Source organism: Amphiura filiformis, unplaced genomic scaffold (genome assembly GCF_039555335.1).
Source record: "Amphiura filiformis unplaced genomic scaffold, Afil_fr2py scaffold_376, whole genome shotgun sequence".
Lineage (NCBI taxonomy): Eukaryota > Metazoa > Echinodermata > Ophiuroidea > Amphilepidida > Amphiuridae > Amphiura > Amphiura filiformis.
The window spans coordinates 1-24,383 of record NW_027305840.1 but is presented as its reverse complement, the minus strand read 5'-3'; the positions used below and the strand labels follow the sequence as shown (position 1 = coordinate 24,383).

Below are 24,383 nucleotides of genomic sequence, written 5' to 3'. Positions count from 1 at the left end.
AATAAAAATTTCATCACATCTTTCCCTAAAATAGAGATTCCAAATGCATGGTGTGTCAACATTTTTTGAGGTACAAGAAAGAAGAATCCTGAAAACATATTATTTCCGCATACTTTTCTACATGAAGTACAGAAAGAAATGCCTGATATCAGGGAATTCCTGAAAAGGGGTATCTCTGCTAATTTAAGCAGATGAAATTAAACTATACAAAAAAACAAGGTATTATACCAAGGGTGTAACAAGAGAGGTGGCATGGGGAGGGGTGGGGGCATACTGACCCCTCAAAAGAATATTTTTCAGGTGAAAACAGGATAAAAAGATTGAAAAAATAAAATATATGTTGAAACAACCCTCTCTAGATCATCAGAACTACTTGCCTGGTAATGTACCTAGTTGTGTTATCGATCAGAAAAGTATCAAATTATGAAAAACAAGTGATACAACAAACAAACAGACACATTGGGCTATTCCAGTTGAAATCTACACTACCCCTATGGAAGATGTTGGAAATACCTTCACAGGAGAAGCATGTTTTTCAAATTGATTTGGTCAGAGTTAATCTTTTTGAAACCCATACTCCCCCTGTATTACGGCTTTATCTATATCTTCCACAACTGGAGTGAGTACTTCAAATGGAAGTTACCCAATTTGTCTATTCTATTTGAAACTCAGACGCCCTCTGTGGAAGACTTCACCTAAATCTTCCACAGTGGATTTTAAATGGGATAGCCAATTTTAGCTTATACTTACCAACAAATTTTGCCATTCTCCTAGTGATGTAAATCAGATGTATCAGTACCTCCCTATCAAAGAATCTTAGTGGTTGCTTCTCAATATACGCCTGCCATTGCTGTGCCACTAGAATAGCTTCCTTTAACGATGCACCAAATGCTCCATGATTTAGGAATGTACAATCCTCCTGTTAAACGAAGAAAGGATATGCACAGTTATACTTCACAACTGGCGTGTCTAGAATCTATTTCCTGCGGGGGTTCAGAGGGGCCTTCAGAGTTATGCGGGGGGCTTAATGGCCAAAATCGCCAAAAACGGCTGATTTTACATGATTTTTAACAAAGTGCGGGGGCTTCAGCCCCCAAGCTCCCCCTGGACACACCACTGTTCACTTCATCTATTTGTTGTATGTAAGTATACAGTTTAGGATAACAATAACAGTAGCTGTGATGCTACACCAGCTTCCTTTAACGATGCACCAAATATGAGACAAGTGAACCAAATGCTCTATGATTGATAAATGTGACACGATCTGGTCCATGGGGGCCAAAGGCGGCGAATTTGAAACTGAGATAAAGGTAAAAATATGGAGTAAAAAAACAATAAAATACATAAGAAAATAAGCATAAAAAACTTCATAACTTATCTATATAATAATACGCTATTCTCTGTAGATCTGTAGGTCTGTAGATCTGTTTGTCTGTCTGTCTGTGACTGCTAATGTGAGGCCGTCATAGGTCGTACGGGGCCCAAACTCGGTGGGTGGGTGTAGTTCTGTCCTGGCAAGAAGGAGTTTATGTTTGTTAAGTCATCTGACCCCGGGGCCCCCTCCCAGGGGTCATTTGAGGTCAAATTACTAAAGAACTGTTGTGTGAGGCTGTAGTAGGTCGCACGGGCCCAAACTCAGTGGGTGGGTTTAGTTCTGTCCTGGCAAGAAGAAGTTTATGTTTGTTAAGTCATCTGACCCCGGGCCCCCCTCCCAGGGGTCATTTGAGGTCAAATGACTAAAAACTGTCATATGGGCATGAAACTTGGTGGTAGGTACAGTCAACATTCAGAGCTAAAATTTTGGAAGGTCATTTAGAGGTCACCCAAGGTCACCCAGGGGTCATCTGAGGTCAAATTACTAAAAACTGTCATACGGGCATGACACTTGGTGGGTACAGACAACATTTAGAGCCAAATTTTTGGAAGGTACGCTATTCTCTGTAGATCTGTAGGTCTGTAGATCTGTTTGTCTGTCTGTCTGTGACTGCTAATGTGAGGCCGTCATAGGTCGTACGGGGCCCAAACTCGGTGGGTGGGTGTAGTTCTGTCCTGGCAAGAAGGAGTTTATGTTTGTTAAGTCATCTGACCCTGGGGCGCCCTCCCAGGGGTCATTTGAGGTCAAATTACTAAAAACTGTTGTGTGAGGCTGTAGTAGGTCGTACGGGGCCCAAACTCAGTGGGTGGGTTTAGTTCTGTCCTGGCAAGAAGAAGTTTAGGTTCGTTAAGTCATCTGACCCCGGGGCCCCTCCCAGGGGTCATCTGAGGTCAAATTACTAAAACTGTCGTATGGGCATGAAACTTGGTGGTAGGTACAGTCAACATTCAGAGCTAAAATTTTGGAAGGTCATTTAGAGGTCACCCAAGGTCACCCAGGGGTCATCTGAGGTCAAATTACTAAAAACTGTCATACGGGCATGACACTTGGTGGGTACAGACAACATTTAGAGCCAAATTTTTGGAAGGTCATTTTGGGGTCATCCAAGGTCACCCACAGGTCATTTGAGGTCAAATTAGTAAAAACTGTTGTATGGGCATGAAACTTGGTGGGTACAGTCAACATTTAGAGCCAAATTTTTGGAAGGTCATTTTGGGGTCATCAGGGTCATCTGAGGTCAAATTAGTCAAAACTGTCATATGGCCATGAAACTTGGTGGGTACAGTCACCATCAGCCAGGTAATCGCGCCCAGCCGAGAACCGCCAAATATGGGTAACCGCCTAGTAATATATAATCCTTATATTAACCTTACTGTCTTTTCTGCTTTTTGCCTATAAAGTGAAAGGAACGAAGGAAGGGAGGAAGACAGATGATAAAGAGAGAACTTGTTTTCCCCACCCTGGTTTTGAACCACTGACTCCTCGGGGGCCATCCACCAGACCGGGGATAGAAAGGCATGTGTAGGGCCATCATCTGGCCAACAGTACTTTGAGAGGACAACAAAAGTGGATCACCAGGGATGCATGGTTTTGCAGTCATGCACTTCAAATTTGTGCTGTATTGTTTTGTATTAGTGTACGGGTTATACTAGAGAAACGATGGGCAAAACTAGAATATACTTCATACAATTATTTCACATGATACCATTGTAGGGCTGTTGTTGATTAGAATTTTCATTGTCGACAATCATCAAAGATCCGATGTCGGCAAGTTGTCGACAAAGCAATACATCAATAAAGTCCAAGTTCAAAGACCACGTTTAGTGTTGTTTATTTACATCAAAATATTACTGTCAATTACACGTTATCACATCGGTAATACAAAATGAAGTCTATTAATCATCTTGTGCTTAATTATTCCTTTTTTTTTTATTTCATGGTAAATACTTGGGATATTAAGCTTATCTCTAATATTTTTACTAGCCTTTGTCATCAATAGTCCATGCTCAGGGGCGGATCCAGGAGGGAGGCACCGAGCCACCGCCGCGGCGATTATTTTTTTCGTACATCATGTTTGTAACGCATACGTGTAAAATCAATTGATATTTCAAAAATCTTATTTTTTCAGTGAGTTTTGCTTTATTCCAAGTTTGAATATGAAAAACGGAAAAAATGTACGAAAAAAATAATCGCGGCAAAAATACACAGGGTCAGGCGCCGATCTGCAAAAAATAAGAGGGGGCGCGCGCTGGGTGCGCCCCCTCTAAATATGATGCTTGTCGACAATCTATAATATTGGAGTTCCAGTTCAGGTAAAAGACCAGCCGTTGAAGTCATGTGGTCCATTTAATGCTTAGTCCACTTATCACTTACTCCAACTACCACAATGTCATGAATGTCTAACTGCCACTTTGTCCAATTTGCCACAGAGTCCAATAACGATTTGGTCAAATTCCCAATGTTCAGTTGGTCTTCCTACATGATCCAATTCACATTTGGTTCAATAGCCACTTACCTCAAGGAAGTAGTGCTTACGTCTCATTTTTCTGCCAAACGGTGGTGCTGTTTTTGATGATTTGTATTCGTCATATGATGGGAAAGTAAAGGGGAATTCTGGTGGAATATATTCATCCTGAAAAGGTAAGAAAATATTAAAAGCTGAATTTGATGTGCTTGAATGTGTTTCATAATAATGCATATACAACAATTGTACTATGACTAGAACAAGGGCTATGTCTGCCCCCCTGAAAAAAAAAAAAAAAAAGGAACACAAGAACTATGTTCCAGGGGATTTTGTCAATTTCAAGGAAAATATACAGAAATACACAAGAAATGGTTGGGCATTTTTAATTTTGTAGGAAAGTTTTGTGTCAGTTCCCAGAAATAAAAATAATTTCAAGACAAGTGATGTTTTTTTTCACTATTTCTTCGGAAATGCATTGAATTGGAACGTCAAATTTCAGGATGGTAATGAGAAAAACTACACCAAAATCTTATTAACAATGAGGTAAATCGGGTGGAAGAGGTTGTCGGTCAGATCACAGGTTTTTAATACAAAGAAACACTGAAAAACATCGCAGAGATTTTGTTATCCAGACATTGGAACGAGCAAATTGGCAAATGATTAGCCACTCATTAAATCTGAGCACTAATTCATTCATTCACTGAAATGAGTTGGCCACTTGTATGGATAATTACTGGCCTAAACAAACTTTTTTCGCTTGTCTTCCACAACTGCTCTGGGGTAGATCATTGTTTTAAAGAAATAAATTTACAACCTGAATAATCTACTTAACAAGAAGCCTAATTATGACTGGTCATGCCGGTTTAGAAAAGTAAACTGTTTTTTAACCTCTTTTAAGAACCAAAGAAACCACCAGTTTCTTTTGCTCTGGTGATATTCTATGTTACTCTGATATTTTCAGTATTAATTCCTAACTACTTTATACAATCAAACTTAAGTTTTTTTCGGCTTATACAGCCTGTCTCAAAAAAAATTGTGCAATTGAAAAGCGCCCTCTATGGCAATTAGAGAATACCGTTGTGACGTAATGCTTACATCAACGTCACTGGCGCAGTCTTAGCTCTCAAATGCCGTTTGTTCTGTTCAATTTGCTTGTTCCAATTTCGAGATATGTTTATTTAACAACGTAAGGGTAAAATCACAATTGTGCCACTTTTACTAGGGAAGAGAGCTGTACATGTAAATCAATGAGTGCTGATGCTGATGCATCTAATGCACTCCTCCTTTCGGGGCGCATGCATTAGACGCATCAACATTAGCACGCATGCATTATTTTGTCTAATATCTCTCCCAACAAGTAATACGCGTTCATTAACATATAACATGTATAAGTGCGCAATATTTTTAACATGTCTTAAGTGACTAAGAGAACAGCATTTACCATGATAAAATCATTGACATGCACATGTATTTAATTTTTACAGCAGAATGTGAAATATTTATTTATCTTTTAGATAGATAGATAGATAGATAACAATCTTTATTCAGGGTATTTCATTCAGTTTACAAAAACTGGTCTCCCATGAGACCCTGATATACATGTAATTAATAATTAAATGATATAAGATTTTAATAAGTTTTTTATACATATTACATAATACAAAAGAAAAGCAAATTTGACAAATGTTTACATACATATTGGTAATATTTACAAAGTAAGATGATAACACAAATCTTAGCAAACAGGTAGTGAAATTTAGTACAGAGGTGGATTTATATGCTTATCTTTGATTTTAACATATTCACATTCATTGATGTAAGATTACTGCGAATATCAGAAGGCAGTCTGTTCCACACCGAGGCACCTCTATAAGAAAAAGTTCGTTTACCTGAATTATTATTCCAAGATGGCAGGACAAGTGTATTACAAGATTGGCTTCTGGTACATTTTGAATTTTAATCTCTTTTAAGTGGAAAAGGGGAATCATCATTCCTGCATCATGATAAAACAGTAAAAACAGTCAAAAATTTTGTATTGTGTAATTGATGCATTCTTTTGATTTCACGAAGGAACTCTTGATAAACTTGATGCTCTCACTGTTACATGTAAAGCCCTCTTCCCCAGTAAAAGTGGCACAATTGTGATTTTACCCTTTCGTCTTTAACTAAACATATCTCGAGATTAAAACAAGCAAATTGAACAGAACAAACAGCATTTGACAGCTAAGACTACGCCCTTGACGTTGATGTAAGCATTATGTCATAACGGTATTTTCTAATGGCCAGAGAGGGCGCTTTTCACTTACACAATTTTTTTTGAGACAGGCTGTATAAGGCGGAAAATATAAGACTCGATCATAACACTGTGTATTGATATAGAATGGCGTGCACGCTGCTGGTCACAGTGCTTACGCTAGTTGTGCTTTGCGTAATGCGTGACGAGCGCACACTTATATGTGAATTTACGCGAGCGTGAGTTGGGACTTTATTATTTATGCACGCAGTAACAAAAGCCGAATAATTTCCACCTTATATAAGCGGAACAAATTTTACCTCTGGCATATTGATGAGTTCCTCCACATTGGATGAGTAGAAGGATCCAAAGTCTCTCTTTCCATGACCTGCACCTGTATAAACGTATTAAATAGTGAAATATTTTCATATGAAACACAAAGACTGAAAAAACTCGGTATCAATTATGCCACATTATCATAATTAGCAATCACAGCTAGTACACTGAAAAATCACAATGTTAGCTTGGGTTATAGGTAGCCCAAGTTGAGTGCTGGCTAATTTTACTATTATCGAGTGCTTGCTCGGGGCACAATCCTTTTGTACATGAGGGATCCGGGAATAGTTTTTTTTTTGGTTTTTTACTCTTTTTAAGATGAATTATTCATTTGTGGGGAAAAACAAGCAGAAAAAAATTCTTATAATTGAAAAAAAAAGTTAAATGCCGGTCGGCGCCAGTCCATGCCGGTTAGCCACATCCAAATTCAATTTTAACCTGCAAATCAAATTTGATCATTGGAATAAGGATTTTGTGGAAATTATTCCATTATACGAGTCAGAATCCTGAGCCATTTAAAAAAATTAAATTACGGTATAAATAAATGTATAAATGTGCAATTAAAACGGATCTACACTTTATGGTACTGGGGGTACGGTAAAATCCATAGTGGCGGATGCTGAGCTCTCAAAATAATTGTGCAATACATAGTGACAGATAACTTTGACAATCTATTACATATGTGAGATGTAAGATTTTACAACATTTTGAAAATATCTTTCAAATTTCAAGGGTTTACTTATAGACACATGAATTGCTGAACATTAATGGCAAGTTTATAATCTATGCCCAGTACAATTGACCTACATAGTACATGTACTTAACATTTTCCCGATGCCCATTTTTGATAAATTTGCGATCAACATCCGTCACTTGGTATGTAATACACCCTGGGTTTGACATCCGTCACTATGTAATGCACCCGACAAAATGTCTAACAGTATGACAGATCACTGCTTTGTTGATGTATGTGAACAAAAGCAAAGAGAAATCTGCCAAGAACGTGAACAGCCTGGTAAACACTTAAAACAAATAATTTGATTTTAAAGTTACACAAAATATGATTTTCTTGAACTGAAATACCTGCATTTTCAGCACACAAGTCTTTGCTAGCATCAGTCATCTTGATTGGAGAGGTCTACTTGCATTCTTCATACAAACCAACAGACTAAAAAGATACAACATTCAAGTCATGTATTAATTATACATGTAGTAAATAGGTGCTTCTTTACCAAACAGGAAGCTAACTTTGGTAATGAAGGTTGGCATCTAGTATAAGGCATTGAAGTCTGTACTTATTATTTAACAAATATAATCATTTATAGTGTGTATTTTCTTTTGAGAATAAATCACCGTTTGGGTTAAAAAAAAGTGGATCCACTCGCAAAAAAACGCCCGGCCGCGAAGCACAGGGTCAAATAAAACTGGACTTTGAAAAATCGCTGACGATTTCAATATTTTTTTTATTTCTATTTGATTTCATCCATTTTAGTTGTATTACAATGTTGTATCTAGCACTATCTTAATTAAACAAATGAGCTCAATTTTAAAACGTTTATACTTTTTGCATTCGATGGGCCGTATACTTGTTTGTGCATATAAACTCCTCAACAAAAATTTGGAAAGTTTTTTCAAGCATCTGTATCTCCAATTATTTATTTGTGACATATTCCTCGTGTTGCATATCACTGGATAGCTACAATACTCCCCTTTACAATGACACCCCATTTGAAACAATAAAACTTTTCACGGCTGAGTACGCGCCTTGTGAATGTAGTGGGGTCTCAAACAGAATTTGCCAAATTGACCATTATTTTATTCTGTGCTCAAACAACGCTAGCCACTTGGGCCGCTATTGTTCCTGGCATACATCCGGGGGGGGGGGGCACTCAACTTTGGAAGTGACGGTATGTGCCTGTCAATAGGCCCCCCCCTCTTTGAAGTCGACTCTACCCGATGACCCCCTTTTTTTAAAAGTCATACCTGATGACCCCCCTTTTTTTAGTTGCTGCTACCCAATGACCCCTTTTTTTGGTTGCGGCTACCCAATGACCCCCTTTTTTCTAGATTTCCTAGAATAGCATCATCAAAATGCAACAAAATAATGCCGAAACTTTCTAATTTTGCTCAATTTTTACAAAATTATGCCGAAACTTTCACAATTTTGCTCCATTTTTCAAAATTTTCTACCCGATGACCCTTTTTGAAATCTCATACTCAATGACCCCTTTTTTCAAAATATTATACCCAATGACCCCTTTTTTATTTTGTTTGTACCCAATGACCCCCTTTTTAAAATAATGCTTTGTTACCAATAGGCCTCTACTTCGCGACCCCGGTAGGCACATCCCCGTCACTTCCAAAGTTGAGTGCCCCCGGGCATTTACCCAACAACATTAATTCCAGTGTTCGCTCTTTTCTTGAGACGATCATGCGTTGTATACAGAGAAATCCAAAATGAGTTTGATTCCAAATGCCTCCAGGAGGACTTAAACACACTTGTCTCTTGGGAAAAAGATTGGCAGATGCACTTTAATCCCCAAAAATGCTTTGTGATGAGACTCACACATGCAAGATCTGTTAAAAGCATTTTCAATATAATCTAGGTATCCTAGGTGAATTCAAATTTGCCATCAAACTGCATCATTTTATATATCAAATTAAAGCCCTTGAGTAAACAAAGCCAAAACTGAAAACCTTTTTTTCATAGCACTTTCCGTAGCAAAGTTACATCTTGTCAAAGCCTGACTTTCATCAAAAAGATTCATCTAGCAAAATTCCCCAAAACGGCATTTCGGGGGTGTTTCTAGATCTTAGTCTCATGGCGATAGCAGCTTTTTTTAATGGAACTGCTATCAAAATCCCTCTGAAATTCCATGTGCGGGTGACTTATCACCATAAAAATTATATATTTGGGTCAAGTGAAGTATAGAAAACATATTTATGTAGGTTTCTTTCTTCGGGCACAAGTTTTAAATTTCTATGTAAAAATGCATTGACATTGTCGGCGAATTTGGCTGACCAGCAAATGTGTTAACTAAGGTTTGCCTGGGTTACCTATATAATCTAGGGGAGTCAATCCTGCAGCAGACTGACAGTCACCCATACCTTGGAGTTTTGATAACCAGCAACCTCACTTGGAATAAGCATATTGACAACGAACTGCAACAGCAAATAGGACCCTTGGCTTCATTTCAAGAAATCTGTACCAATGCCCTCAACATATTAAAGAGACAGCATTTAAAACCTTGGTTCGACCACTCACCGAATATTCTGGTCAAGTGTGTGGGATCCATACACCCAAGTTCTCACAAACAAGTTGGAGGGCGTACAAAGGAGAGGTGCTCGGTTCTGCCTAAAGGACTACAAAAGCAGGTCAAAAGGCTGTGTTACAGCAATGTTGGAGAAATTGAAATGGGAATCACTAGCGTCAAGAAGACAATCAAGGCGTCTCACCATTCTCCACAAGGCAATCAACGGTCACCTATCCTTACCAGTTGGAACCCTCCTTCAGCCTACCCAACGATCCTCACGGCACTTCAACTCCAGATCATATACACCACTGTCAGCATCAAAGGACTGTTACAAAAAATACAAGCATTCCTTCTTTCCCAGAACTACATGTATAAAAGACTGGAACTCATTACCTGAAGCACTTGTCGCAATAACAGACCCCAACCAATTTAAAAACGCAGTTGAACAATACCAAAGCAAAGCAACCTGAAGGGGCTCCGGACCTTTCACCCTTCAGGAAAACTTGATTATTTGACTCACGACACAGTTATCTGCTCCAAGATTTTAAGCTTCACAAATCCCGGGGTCACGGTATATCAAAACAACGAATCCACGCAGACGATACGACACAGAGTTTTGTTTCAAGTATATCATGAATATTATGCATTTATTAGGCTAAATAGCAACAACCTTGACATCTTGCATTCTTGTACTTGTAAATGCTCTTGAAATGAACACAATCACACGGGTTTTCCCATTCAAACACGAGTAAAAGTACTGTAGAAAAACTTGTTTCGTGTCCAGATCAGCCATGTTGTCCGGAGTGCCAAACTTTGAGTTTCGAACGCATACACTTGAAGCAAAACACCCAAGAAAGCGCACAAAGGGGGGTGCCCGAACCACTGGAGGATCTAAACAAGAATCAAGGTCACAAATTTAAGATTGTTTTAAAATGACCAAATGGCACTTACATACCGGTGCCCTAATTTATGCACACATACAATTACTCCAATCAACTTTAGTTGGGAAGTGCCATATAGGATATACTTGAATCCTTAGTAACTCACAAGGTTAACTCGAAAAAACTCTAACTCATTAATGCAAAACTCTTCAAAAAACTTAATCCAAAACAAATAAATGGATGGAAATCATTAGTTTTCAAATTGAAAGTATTAAAGTGAAACACAATCACATAACAATAATTTTGAATGTTTCCAAATGCAAAGTTACAAACAACTGGATAACAAACTAATCATTACATTAAACATCTGTTAATTTTTCTTCATACGCTGACAAAAATATTCAAAGTTGAAATGATGCAATACCAAAATAGACAACACACAAGCTCACCCAACCACAACAACACTGATGCACAGCTAAGAAGCAAAGGAGCAAAAGAGCAACTGTGGGTGCATGTAACCAATGTATTATCCAATGCAAGATATGACTTTACCTTATACAAAATTACTTACAACTTATTTCACACTGAGTGCAAACCCTGTGCAAACCAATTGCCTAATCAAGCAGTGTAACACAATTGATAAAACATTTGGAAATGCTTGATCAACTATTGTAAGGGATCAAATCAAAACTCGACCGCCGGTTGCCCGCCGGTTCCGGGCGGTTCCGTCCGGTTCTAAATTATAGACAGTAATGAGGTCAGTCGTCACACCCTGGCTCATATGGCCGGTTGGTATCATCGAGTGAATGCGTGGAGTGATTTCAAGTGGTTTCTTTTCAAATTTAGTACAATAGGAAAAATTGATTTTCCTTCTCGGAGTTCTTCTCAATCAATATAGCTACTTTTAGCATTTTATTTTGATAAAATATAAGCAGAGACCTGGTCTATTTATTTCTAATTATTTTACATCGTGACAGGTTTTATTTCCGAGGGGATAATCGCGATCACGAAATTCTGCATGTTTTAAAACGCAAGGGTAACACACTAAGAAAGGGAAAAGAGAGAAAAAAACAAGACAGAAAGGGAGAAAGAAGGGAAGAGAGAGGGGAGAGGAACAGGGAGATGGAGGATGGGGAGAGGTGGAAAAGGGGTGAGAGGATGAGATGTGTCTCTCAAATCACATGAGAGAGAGAGGGGATAAAAACTACACTAAGTTCAGTAATATAGGCCTAGGCCATTAGGCGGTATATTGGGCCTACAATGATGTTGGCCAGGCTCGTTGAGGTGATGTGCAAGAAGAACTAATGATTTTGCAAGATCGACAAAATATATGCGAATCCCATTACCCCTCGGCACCGCGCCCGTCATCAGCACCAATGGAGATTAGCCATGGAGCAGGATGGCAAGTCATTCCCCTCTCCTGCTCTAGTCGTCAGAAATGTTGTTACAAAATCTTCCTTTTGGTCTATTTTAGACCCAAAATCAACCCCATTTTGTACCATTTTGGGCTATCATTTTCTTCGGAAGGGGGAGGGGGAGGGTCATAAATGTTTGGAAAGAAAAATGGGGGGGGGGGGGTCATAAAATCTTTATTGACCAAAATGTAGGGAGTCATAAGATGACCACAGATAGTGTGTTTGTTTCCTTCAAAAAGACTGATTTCAATACAATTTTTTTTTTTTTTGTAGTGTGTCGGGAGTGTTAGATCAGCTCCTCTGATATAATACTCTTTAGGTGGATCAAAATAAGCCTACCGGGACTAAAATATAAATATGGGGATTTCTTTTGTGATTTATGCACGCATCATATCTTCATGATCTTCTGGAGGCAGTTTTGAACTAATGACCTTTCGTATATAAATAATAATAATTGTCCATCACCAATACAGGCCTATGTGATTCACAAAATAATAAATTCACAACTTCTAAATTACTTAACCTATAGAAATCATTGAAACACTGTTCTGAACTTAAATTAACTGATTAAAACAATAGTGATATATTCAAGCAATTTTAACCATAAACAAGAAATCATTTCCAAAATTAATTTGCTTTGGTGACAAGTCAATAGACACGCGACTAAGAAAAATCGATCATCGTGCAGTGAAGTATGGGCTATTGTGACCGTGAAATTTCAAGTATGCGCTATTGTGATCGCGAAATAAACATATCGATATTTTGTTAATCTCTCCGGTTATGTGCTTAAACCAACCGGCGGTTACTACTCATGCATTCTTGAATATTCATATACCAATGACCTCTGCCAACCGGACGGAACCGCCCGGAACCGGCGGGCAACCGGCGGTCGAGTTTTGATTTGATCCCTAACACAATTGATAAAGCAATCTATGGTTTACTTGCTACCATACCTAAATCTTAAACTTAAAACATATGAAGTCTCTTTAAACATGCAATTAAAGCTTGATCACAAAATGTGTTTTCTCAGACAACATTTTACTACAAAAAATTGACCTTTTTACAGAATCCTGACAAATTACTAAATTAACTGACTGAGCCAATTCTCAAAACTCAAATAAAATGATTGGTAAAGTTTGAATCTAAATCTAAATCTCCTAAGGAATGTTATTCATGCTCAAATCCTACATTCCTGACCCTAACATACAATGCTGTCAGTTTGAATGTTGCAGTATGTATATGCATGTTGGTTGTCAATGTAATCTAAGCTACACAACCTATTAGCTAAGCTATTTCCAAATGAAGAATTTCTAAACAAAAAACAATAATACTGACTGTGACCCTGTGTGCTTCTTTGACCTTACATTACAATGAGGAATTCAGTGGTGTCCTGGCTAAAGATACTGCATAGCCTACCACACCCACATATAGTTCAGGAAACAGTTCAGTGGGAAGTGTAGGCAAGAGGAACACCATAACCTGAAATAAACACATTGGTTAGTTGAAATACAAACAAACAAATCCACTTATATTACACACTCTCACTTAAGGGATCTAAAATGAGCGTTTATTGCGTTTCGACAGTATTTTTGTGGGACATGAGAGCACCTCGGACCTATCGAATTGCTTTCGAATCTGAAGCATGTCTTTCTGATATCAAATAATTTTCATTTTTGAAAATCACAATATAATACTAATTTTATGACAAATTATAAAAATTTGATATTTTTCAAATTTTTTATATATAACAGTCCTCGAAGTAAATTATATAAATCTAATGATATATTCTTAAAGTGTATGTAGCAGGGAGGAAAAGCCGACGGTCAATTGAAAATTTTGACCTTTCATATTGAAGATATGGATTTTTTCCCAAAAGACCTAATTTTTTTGGTGTTTTGGGAAAAAAATCCATATCTTCAATAATAAAGGTCAAAATTTTCAATTGATCGCCTGCTTTTCATCCCACCTACATACACTTTAAGTATAAATCATCAGATTTATAAAGTTTACTTCGAGTACTGTTAAATATCAAAAATATCAATTTTTAATGATTTGCCATAAAATGTGTATTAAATTGCTAATTTCAAAAATCAAAATTATTTGATATCAGAATGACATTCTTCAGTATTCAGAATGCAATTCGATATGTCTGATGTGCTCTGATGTCCCAAAATAAATACTGTCCAAACGCTCATACCCCAGCCCTTAAGGGTTCACAGCAGTGTTGTAAAGTATAGGGAGCAGAGCTTCAAGAAGATGCATCCCTGTGTATCCCACTATGACTATACCTGCACATGTACAAATATTCACATGTCATAGAAGGTGTCAAAAAAATAAAGTGGCAATTTGTAAAGTATGTGGGAAGGAGAGCTTTCAAGCAGGTTGCTTCCCATGTTAGTCCAACCAGCCAGAACTTGCACATGTATTTACATGCAATTTTGGATACTATTATGCAACTGATTTTCTGGCCAGGGTATGTAGAAGCACACACATTACAATAAAAGTATACACTAACACTTGGATGAATCAAACACTAAGGCTGGCAGGTGAGTCCTCAACTAGGCTTGCTTCAGGTTCTGGCTTGAAAAAATCTTGATCAAAGTCCCATCACCACCAAGAATCTTTGCTTTCACACACTGCTCAAAATCAGTCGTTTCCAAATCACACTGCTGTTTGATTCCATCATGCTGTACTGCTTGAAATATCCACTTTGAACACTAGTTGATCCTTCCACATTAAATCTCACTGCATATACGGATACTGGTAAGTTGACTGCGGTTGCACTGTGGTGTAGATCACTCTCAAATTTAATTCATCGTTAATGTGATAGACTCCATACTAAAATGTCTTCTTCAAACCAACATTGAGATTTTTCAAAGACCAGTAGTTTGAAGATTTAATTACTCCTCCATTGTGTAACCCTTATCGTCACAGCATCATCAACAAATAATAAAGTGACCTTCATTAGCCACTGTCCAGTGTCTCCATTTCACAACATAACACCAGCATAGTCCACACATGATTTGCTTTTCTGTGATGCTAGAGGCATATAAACACCTTATTCAACACTGACGCTTACAGATCAAGGTGTTGAGGTTTGTTCCTATTTCTTTTAGGCCTGATCTCAGGTTCATTTGAAGCTTGTTCTGCATTTGATTGAGTGTCTTCATTGTCATTCTGTTCTTCAACTTCTGATTTTGAAGTGTCAACCTCCACAAGAAGGCATAATTTGGCAACTGGTCTCACCAACACTCCAGTAGTAGTTTGTACTTTAGCTTGGCGAACTAGTCCTTTTTCATCAGGATGCGTTTCAACTATTCTGCCCAGCTGCCATGCGTTTCTGGGTCTGTTGGAGTCAGCTACCAACACAATATCTCCAACCTGTAAGTTCATGTGTGGTTTACTCCATTTTTGTCTCTCTTGAAGTTGAGTCACATACTCTCGAGACCACCTCACGCCAGAACATATCTGCCAGGTACTGAATTTGTTTCCAGCGTTTTTTGGCATACTGATCAGGTCTGTCACTCACTGTAGGAGGCAAACTTCCAGAGCTCTTCATCAACAAGAGCATGCTAGGAGTCAAAGGTTCCAAATCACCAGCAGAACCTTGCACTGCAGTAATTGGACGGTTGTTTACAATCGCTTCTATCTCACAGAAGAGAGTGCTTAAGCTGTCATCAGTTAACACCTGCTGCTTCACAAGAGCTGACATGATTTTTCTGACTGTTCTGATTTGTCTCTCCCAAACCCCACCAAAATGGGATCCGGCTGGGGGGTTGAATTTCCAGTCAACATTTCTCTGCAGCATCTCAGCAGTAAACTTTGCTTTGTTCCACTTCTTAATTTCTTCTCTGAGCTCTCTTTCTGAACCGACGAAGTTTGTTCCATTATCCGACCGGAGTTCTCGGACTTGACCTCTCCTGGCGACGAATCTTCTAATCGCGTTGATGCAATTATCTGTGTCAAGTGCATCTGCCTTCTCCAAGTGTATGGCTCGAGTGGTCAAACAGGTGAACAGGACACCATAACGCTTCACAACAGATCTCCTCTCTTCACCAAAAACGGGCCAAAATAATCGACACCGACACATGTAAAGGGCGGATTTTCTGCAGTCACTCTGTCCTGAGGCAAGTCTGCCATCTGTTGTTCACACACTCTGGCTCGTTGCTTCCTGCATATCACACACTTGTGTATAACTCTTCTGGCTAATGAATTGGCACCTATGATCCAATACTTCTCGTAAAGATGAGCTAGCATAAAGTTCCTTCCACCATGACCAGTTATTTCATGAGCGCTATGCATTATCAAGTCTGTGATGAAAGACTTCCTAGGCAGTATTATTGGGAACTTAGTCTCCTCTGGCAAGGTTGCTTTAGCTATACGCCCACCTACTCTTAATAGTCTGTCTAGCATATACGGGTTGAGTTTGTAAAGAGGGCTTGATTTCTTCACAATAACCTCATTCACTTTCTGTGTTTGGTTGTGATGTTGTTGTCTGGCAAGCAATTTCCACTCTTCTGGGAACCATTTCTTCTGCTCATAGCCTATTATTGCTTTCTCTGCTTCTCTGATGTCTGTAATAGTGAGAGGGCTAGTAATATCAGTCTTTGTTTGACACTGCCCTTTGACTTCTTCATGTCTCACATTTTTGTCACTGCTGTTATCATTGTTTTTTCTCCTTACTCGTTGAATAAGCAGATTCTTGATTTTAATGATCCAGGAAACAGCACGGCATAACTTGTACCAAGAAGAGAAGTATGTAACCAGCCTTTCCATTGTTTTTATGGATTCGTCAGTCATGACTGAATTTACTTTCACCTTCTTCTTGACTTCTGGATCATCAGATAGATCTGGTGTGACATAATTGGCTGTGGTATTTGGCCAGTCTTCTTCAGATTGGTACAGAAATTCTGGACCTGTGGTCCATGACTTGTTGTCAACTAATGTCTTAGCAGTAACACCTCTGGAACAGGCATCTGCGGGGTTTGCTTTGGTTTCAATGTGTCTCCATTGAGAAGTTTGTGATCCATCCTTGATTAATGCCACTCTGTTTGCGTCGAAGGTTTGGAATCTGGCTGTTGAATTGCAGATATACTTGAGTACAGTTTCACTGTCAGTCCAGTAGTACACACTGTCTATTGGTAATTGCAATTCTCGCTGTAGAACACTATTGATCTTCACCATTGATGTGGCTGCAGTTAACTCCATACGAGGTATGGTTATTTTCTTCGGGGCGCAACTCTCGCTTTGGCCATCAATAAAGACACATGTACTGTACCTGATGAACTTTCACTTCTAATGTAACTAACAGTCCCATAGCCATTGTCGCTGGCATCTGAGAAATGGTGAAGTTGCATATTACTGCTCTGTCTCAGCTCAGCTGGTCTCAAACACCTTTCTATTGCAAAGTTTGACAAATATGGAACTTCTTGTAGCCATTTATTCCAGCTTGACTCATACTCAGGAGGTACCTTTGTGTCCCAATCTAACTGCAACTTGCAAAGGTTCTGAAGGATCCTCTTGGCAGGCAAAATTGCTGGAGCAAGGAATCCCAAGGGATCATAGATGGCACTCACAGTGGCCAAGATTCCTCTTCTGGTACAAGGTCGTTCCTTGATAACGATCTGGAATCCAAATGTATCATTTTCAGGAGACCACAGAAGTCCTAGTACTCGCTCGGAAGGCAGGTCATCATTATCTAGATCAAGTGACTTTGCCGTCTTTGCTCTCTCTGACTGTGGAATGCACTGCAGCACTTCTTTAGAGTTGCTCAGCCATTTGGTGAGTCTGAAGCCCTTATCTCTGCAAATGTTTGTAAGATCTTCCACCAGTTGTATTGCTTGGTTTGTACTTTCTACTGATGCCAAACAGTCATCTACATAGAAATTTGTCTTAACTGTATTACATGCTTCATCGCTATACGATGTATCTTGAGAAGCCTTTTTAAGGGCAAAGTTGGCGCAAGCTGGTGACGATTTTGCGCCGAACACATGTGCGCACATCCTATATTCTTTCAACGGTAAGTTCACATCTCCATCCTGCCACCACAAAAATCTCAACAGGTCCCTGTCACTCTTCAGGGGCCAGCGTGCTTGATAATACATGGCTTCAATGTCACCAATTACTGCTATAGGGTATTGTCTGAATCTCAATAGTACACCTGTGAGATTATTTGTCAGGTCTGGTCCTTGGAGCAAGCGTGAATTGAGAGATTGTCCCATGAATGTAGCTCCACAATCAAATACTACACGTAGTTTGCCTTTCTGTTGATGCACAACTCCATGGTGAGGTATGTACCACACACGATCTGATATCAATTCATCTTCAGGCACTTCTTCCGCATAGCTCTTCTGAAGCATCTCATTCATACATTGTTTATATTTTTCATGGTACTTAGGATCTTTCTCAAATCTTTTCTTCAGGTGTGCTGCCCTCTGCTCAGCTTGATTAATGTTATTTATGAACTCCTTATCTGGATTTCTTATGGGTAAGCCCATCTCGTAGTGACCATCAACTAGCTTTGTGGTTGAATTCACCTTTGATAAAAACTCTACATCTTCACCACTCAACTGTGGGGTGTCGTTAATAAGTCTTTCAGGAAATTCGTGATTGTACAGCTGTTGAAACTGCTCTTCAATGCTGTTTACTTTGACTCTAAAGATTCTCTTTGTTGTTCTGGATTTGGGTACTCCATGCACACACCAGCCTAGCAATGTCTTGACAGCATACGGGCCATTATCAACACTATTTATTACTTCCAGAGGCTCCGTGGCTGATGGTACGCTATTGCCAATAAGAAGTCCGACATGGGCATCTGATACATGCTGCATATCTGGTAGTTTTACCTTTCAAGTAATCAAAGGTTTCAACATCTTGGTGTGTTACTACATCATCTACACTAGCAGGTAATTCTGCTTGAGTATACACCCTGGGTAGATCTATTATATTATTTCGATCAAGATCTGAAATTTCCAGATGTAACATATCACAGTTTACAATACTGGTTTCCGTGAGTGTTTCAATCTCAAGTTGGGTTTTCTTGCCGGAGACACCAAGTTGGTTCTGCAATTTCTGGGTGCAAAAAACTGCATCGCTGCCTTCGTCAATGTAGGCATATGTGTCGACGGATATACCAGTGTCCTTTGAATAGACAGTCACCGGTGTAATAATTGGGCATGAGTTTGCACCGGCGCCCGTACGACCACATGCTGTCTTAGTGGCCTTGGCATCTTCATGAGTTGCACCAGGGTTCATTGATTTCACATGGTGTAGTACAGTTGGGTGCCCTTTCTTGCATTCTTTACACTCTAGTCTGTTTTTGCAGTCCTTGCTGAAGTGTTTTCCTTCTTTAAGCAGCGAAGCACATTTTCTGTTCTCTAATAAATTTCAATCTTTCCTCGATTGAAAGCTTTGCCAATTTGAAGCATGTCTCTAACTTGTGAGACGTACCCTTACAGTACTCACAATTCTTTGTGTCAGTTGATTCATTTGGTTTAGTAAGTGATTTCTGTCCTGTGCTAGTTGCTAAACCTCTTACTGGTTTCTTAAAATTATTATTGCCCTTAGGCTTTCCTTTGGAACCAGCTTCTCCCTGTGGTGCAGACTGAATGCCACCAAACACTGGATTTGTCATCATTTTTGCATGCTTGTCCGTGAAATGCACAAAGTCATGGAATGTCACCGTTTGACCTCTTTCTTCTTCTATTTCATACACCTTTGTCCTCCATGCACCTCTCAATCTGTATGGCAGTTTCTTTGTCAAGATTTGAAGATTATTTGTATGATTGAGCTCATTGAGGGCTTGGATATTTTTCATAGTGTTCTCAGCTTCTAACAAAAACAAAGCGAACTTACTCAGTTCATTAGCATCATGTTCTTTAATTTCAGTCCAATTGACTGCCCTCTTTTGAATTGCTTGTGCAATTCTCCTTGGATCTCCGTGCTTCTTCCTTAACAAGGTTTTTGCAGTTAGGTATCCCTCTGTAGAGTCGGCATAATGCAGACAACTTCGAACCAAAACATTGGCTTCTCCTGAAGTATACTTTGCTAAGTAGGACAATCTGTCACGACTGTTTTCAGTTTTGTCTTCTACAGAGTATTCAAACTCCTTTATAAAGTTTGTATATTTGAGGGGATCACCATCAAACTTGCTTATTGTCTGTTCAGGAAGAGCGGCTCTGACCTGTTGCTGAATCAACAACTTTGTGAGGTACGCCATTTCTTGTTGAGCTGTATACTGCGGCAACTGTTGCTGCGCTGGCTGCTGCACTGGAGGTTGTGGTGCTTGCCACTGAACTGAAGGTTGCAGTATTTCTTGCTGATTAAATGGTTGCGGCACATATTGTGGCATTACAAGTTGCGGTGCTTGCCATTGAACTGAAGGTTGCAGTACTTCTTGCTGCATTATTGGTTGCGGCACATGGTTTGGCATTACTGTTGTTTGCTGCACCTGTCGCTGCACTTCAGGTTGCGATGCTTGTGGTCGATGTACTATTGGTTGCGGCACTTGTTGCTGCAATTCAGGTTGCGACGCTTGTTGTCGCTGCACTTGAAGTTGCTGCACTTGTTGCTGCACTTGAGGTTGCGAAGCTTGATGTCGCTGTCCTATTATTGGCTGCTGCACTTGATGCTGCACTTGAGGTTGCGACGCATGATGTCGCTGGACTATTGGTTGCTGCACTTGTTGCTGCAATTCAGGTTCGCTTGACGCTTGTTGTCGATGTACTATTGGTTGCGGCACTTGTTGCTGCAATTCAGGTTGCGACGCTTGTGGTCGATGTACTATTGGTTGCGGCACTTGTTGCTGCAATTCAGGTATGCGATGCTTGTGGTCGATGTACTATTGGTTGCGGCACTTGTTGCTGCATTCAGGTTGCGACGCCTGTTGTCGATGTACTATTGGTTGCGGCACTTGTTGCTGCAATTCAGGTGCGGCACGCTTGTGGTCGATGTACTATTGGTTGCGGCACTTGTTGCTGCAATTCAGGTTGCGACGCTTGTGGTCGATGTACTATTGGTTGCGGCACTTGTTGCTGCAATTCATGTTGCGACGCTTGTTGTCGATGTACGATTGGTTGCGGCACTTGTTGCTGCAATTCAGGTTGTGACGCTTGTTGCTGCATTCTTTGCTGCATTTGTTGCTGCACCCAAGGTTGCAGCACTTGTCGCTGCAATGGTGATTGCTGCAATTTTTGTTATGCATAGGTTGCTGCACTGACTGTTTTGCTTGAATTTGCAGTGTCTTGTTTTGCTGCCTCGAAGTTGACAGTTGCTGTGACTCTTGTCGTTGGGGATGTGTATCATAGTCTTTCGTAATGTGGACGCCAGTGTTCTGTCTCACAGCATAACTAATTGGCGTTGTTGCAGTGGGTTGCAATTCATAATCAAAGTTTGTCCACCATTCGCGATCCTTAGACCCAGCTTTGCCCGACTTCGAAAACTGCGTCATATTTTCAGCAGCTCCGCTTCGAAGATCTATGGCTTCATTTTCTATTGACATTTCACTCTCTCCACCATCTACGGCTTCATTTGTTTCAAGCCACTGTTCCACCTTTTCCCTTGAATTGGCTGTCTTGGAGCTCAAATTTGTCGAATGGTATTCATTCTCAAGGATGTCGTACCTGGCCTCGAACATCGCAAGTTCAGTTTGAACCCTCAACATTTCACGCTTAAAAGCGTATCTCTTCCTCCAATTTGTCTAATTCTCTTCTACGTTTAATTTCTTCAATTTTACATTCAAATTCAGCCTTTTCCACGGCTGCTTGAATCATTTCCTTTCTTGCACTACTTGCAATACTGCCTCTATGCCTGGAACCATGGCTCCTCACACTATTGCAGCTCTTTAGGTCCATTTTGAAGGAATTACAATGTTTCTGATGAAAATACAGTCATTCACAACAGTGGATTGGCCTCATGCACCTTTAAAATCTGTTTTGACTATTTGCAGCACGGTGAGGGACATCGCAACTTGCGTGCACCTTTCCGTTGTTGACATGAAGTTGCAGCATGATACAGGAACATGATAATATTAACGTGCATTTGATGTTCTATATTAAAGGGTACCGATGCCGCAGCTGGAGCGATGCTTTCTTTTAACCAGTTCAGAGTTTCTTATTTCAGCAATCTGGCCTTGTTGCCAAGTTTTTCTACTAATGAAGGAGCTCCGGACCTTTCACCCTTCAGGAAAACTTGATTATTTGACTCACGACACAGTTATCTGCTCCAAGATTTTAAGCTTCACAAATCCCGGGGTCACGGTATATCAAAACAACGAAACCACGCAGATGATACGACACAGAGTTTTGTTTCAAGTATATCATGAATATTATGCATTTATTAGGCTAAATAGCAACAACCTTGACATCTTGCATTCTTGTACTTGTAAATGCTCTTGAAATGAACACAATCACACGGGTTTTCCCATTCAAACACGAGTAAAAGTACTGTAGAAAAACTTGTTTCGTGTCCAGATCAGCCATGTTGTCCGGAGTGCCAAACTTTGAGTTTCGAACGCACACTTGAAGCAAAACACCCAAGAAAGCGCACAAAGGGGGGTGCCCGAACCACTGGAGGATCTAAACAAGAATCAAGGTCACAAATTTAAGATTGTTTTAAAATGACCAAATGGCACTTACACAACCAACCAGAACAACTAAATCACCATCTGCATGCGCAACACCCTGACCGCTTGATTCCGCAAAGGGATGTTGGCCAGTATCTAAGAAGAAAAGAGAACTTCAATAGCAGGTGGAAAACTCCACAGGCCGCCGCAATAGTCAGGCACCTTCTCCCCATGCTACTCACCGACCTGGTTACACGTTACTGTGGGATGGAATTCCATTCTTCAACAAGGATTCGTCGCAGGTCATTCATTAAACAAACATTAGCTCGTTGTCAACACAAGCGGCTAGGGGACGCAGGGGTAACCTTGTCAATCAAATACTTCATCTGTTGTGTTCAATACTTAATCCGATAAGTGATCGATGTATATCGATAAAAGTAGGATCAAGATCATGGAATTAATTTAAGCTACGGCGGCAAGCACTTTAATACTTTACGAGGTGATTCAGCCAGATACCTGGATTCAGCACTCAACAACAAGTTGTCATGACTTAATTTATTCTTTATGATTACGATTTTTAAAAAAACACCTAATAATAAAAATATAAACAAAATAATGATAATATTTATTTTTAATATAAGAATATAAGGTATATAAGATTTTTTTTATTCACGAAATTAAAACATTTTTTTTTATCATTATCATATACCGTATCATGAATTCGTAACGTTATAGGCCTACATTATAAATATCCGCACGAACGGAACAGCATGACTATAGCGTGTCATAAAATGTAGGCCTAAGCCGCCTAAACTTGAATACAAATACCAATTCAATTTAGCAGAAAAATGTTATATTAAGATGCGCTTTGTGTTTTTTGTTTGGTTAAAACTAAGCACTTTAATAATTCTCAAATTGTTAATATTTATTAGTATTTTAGTTTTGCAATTATTATTTTTGTTATTATTTATATATTGTGTTATTCAATTTTGAATTATGTTCAATTATCCCAGCAAACACAAAAGTTTTCGACATCATTAGCAAAAGGTTAGAAAAGGTTGCCAGAAAATGTTTAAATGCCGGGTTATGTAAAGGGTATATAAAGGGAATAAAACTTTCTCATAACATTCAAAAACATTTTTTTGATAACTTATTGCAAATATTCTCAAACATATCATTATTTAAGTGGTGCACAAAATATTTGGCAAAAAATGTTTGCAGAAAATATTTTTCAATAACATTTTGAAAACATTTAACAAATATTTTTGTAGTGTGTTTCCATACAAAACGTTTTAAAATGTTTTGGTGGACAATAGAACAACCATTGATTGACAAGGTTACCCCTGCGTCCCCGAGCTAATGTTTGTTTAAAGTTAAACGATTGTCTGTTAGACTGTTAAGCTTTTAAAACCAAATATATTATTGCCTAAAATCACACACGTAGCTCATTGAACATGCTTACCAGTAACTCCAGTATTGTTATAAAGGTATCTTGTTAAGGTGAATTGAATCCAAGAACAATGGAAGCTAGAAATATTGATGTAATTAGGGCGAAAGTGGCAACAGAATTTCCATTTTCACCAAACACGATCAATTATTTTACAGACAGCTCGTATGAATGTCGAAAAATAAGGGCGCACAACACTAATCTTTCTAAACCCCACTAAAACACAGAACAATGAAGATTAATTTTTACCCGGAATTTTCGCAGTCCAACACGATCCCCGGATAATATATCAAAAACAAATATAACAAACAAAAACAAATAACAAAAGCAAAAAACAAAATAAAAAACAAACAAACAAAAAAACCCACCCCCCCAAAAAAAAAACAACAACAAACAAACAAACAAAAAACCCTTATC

The 24,383-nt window shown here is 39.1% G+C and overlaps 3 protein-coding genes across 4 annotated transcripts in view; all 3 read right to left on the bottom strand.

Moving 5' to 3' along the window:
- The window catches only part of LOC140145542 (uncharacterized), a 35,703-nt gene extending 11,593 nt beyond the window's left edge, over window positions 1–24,110 (bottom strand). Inside the window, exons 1-5 of one of the 2 annotated variants that reach the window (XM_072167249.1) lie at window positions 23,982–24,110; window positions 7,492–7,576; window positions 6,393–6,466; window positions 3,891–4,007; window positions 751–919 (exon numbers count right to left, since the gene is read on the bottom strand). In XM_072167249.1, the coding sequence (XP_072023350.1) occupies window positions 751–919; window positions 3,891–4,007; window positions 6,393–6,466; window positions 7,492–7,531 (400 nt within the window). In that variant the 5' untranslated portion in view covers window positions 7,532–7,576; window positions 23,982–24,110. Of the gene's footprint in view, window positions 1–750; window positions 920–3,890; window positions 4,008–6,392; window positions 6,467–7,491; window positions 7,577–22,761; window positions 22,835–23,981 lie in introns of those variants that run through there. The other variant, XM_072167250.1, reaches the window with a different exon arrangement.
- LOC140145541 (uncharacterized) lies at window positions 15,991–17,166 on the bottom strand. The gene has a single exon (XM_072167248.1). It carries the CDS (start codon window positions 17,164–17,166, stop codon window positions 15,991–15,993), a length of 1,176 nt encoding a protein of 391 aa, XP_072023349.1.
- On the bottom strand, window positions 17,178–18,788 carry LOC140145540 (uncharacterized). Its single transcript, XM_072167247.1, has one exon. The coding sequence runs from the start codon at window positions 18,786–18,788 to the stop codon at window positions 17,178–17,180; it is 1,611 nt and encodes a 536-aa protein (XP_072023348.1).
- Window positions 24,111–24,383: the final 273 nt, after the last annotated feature.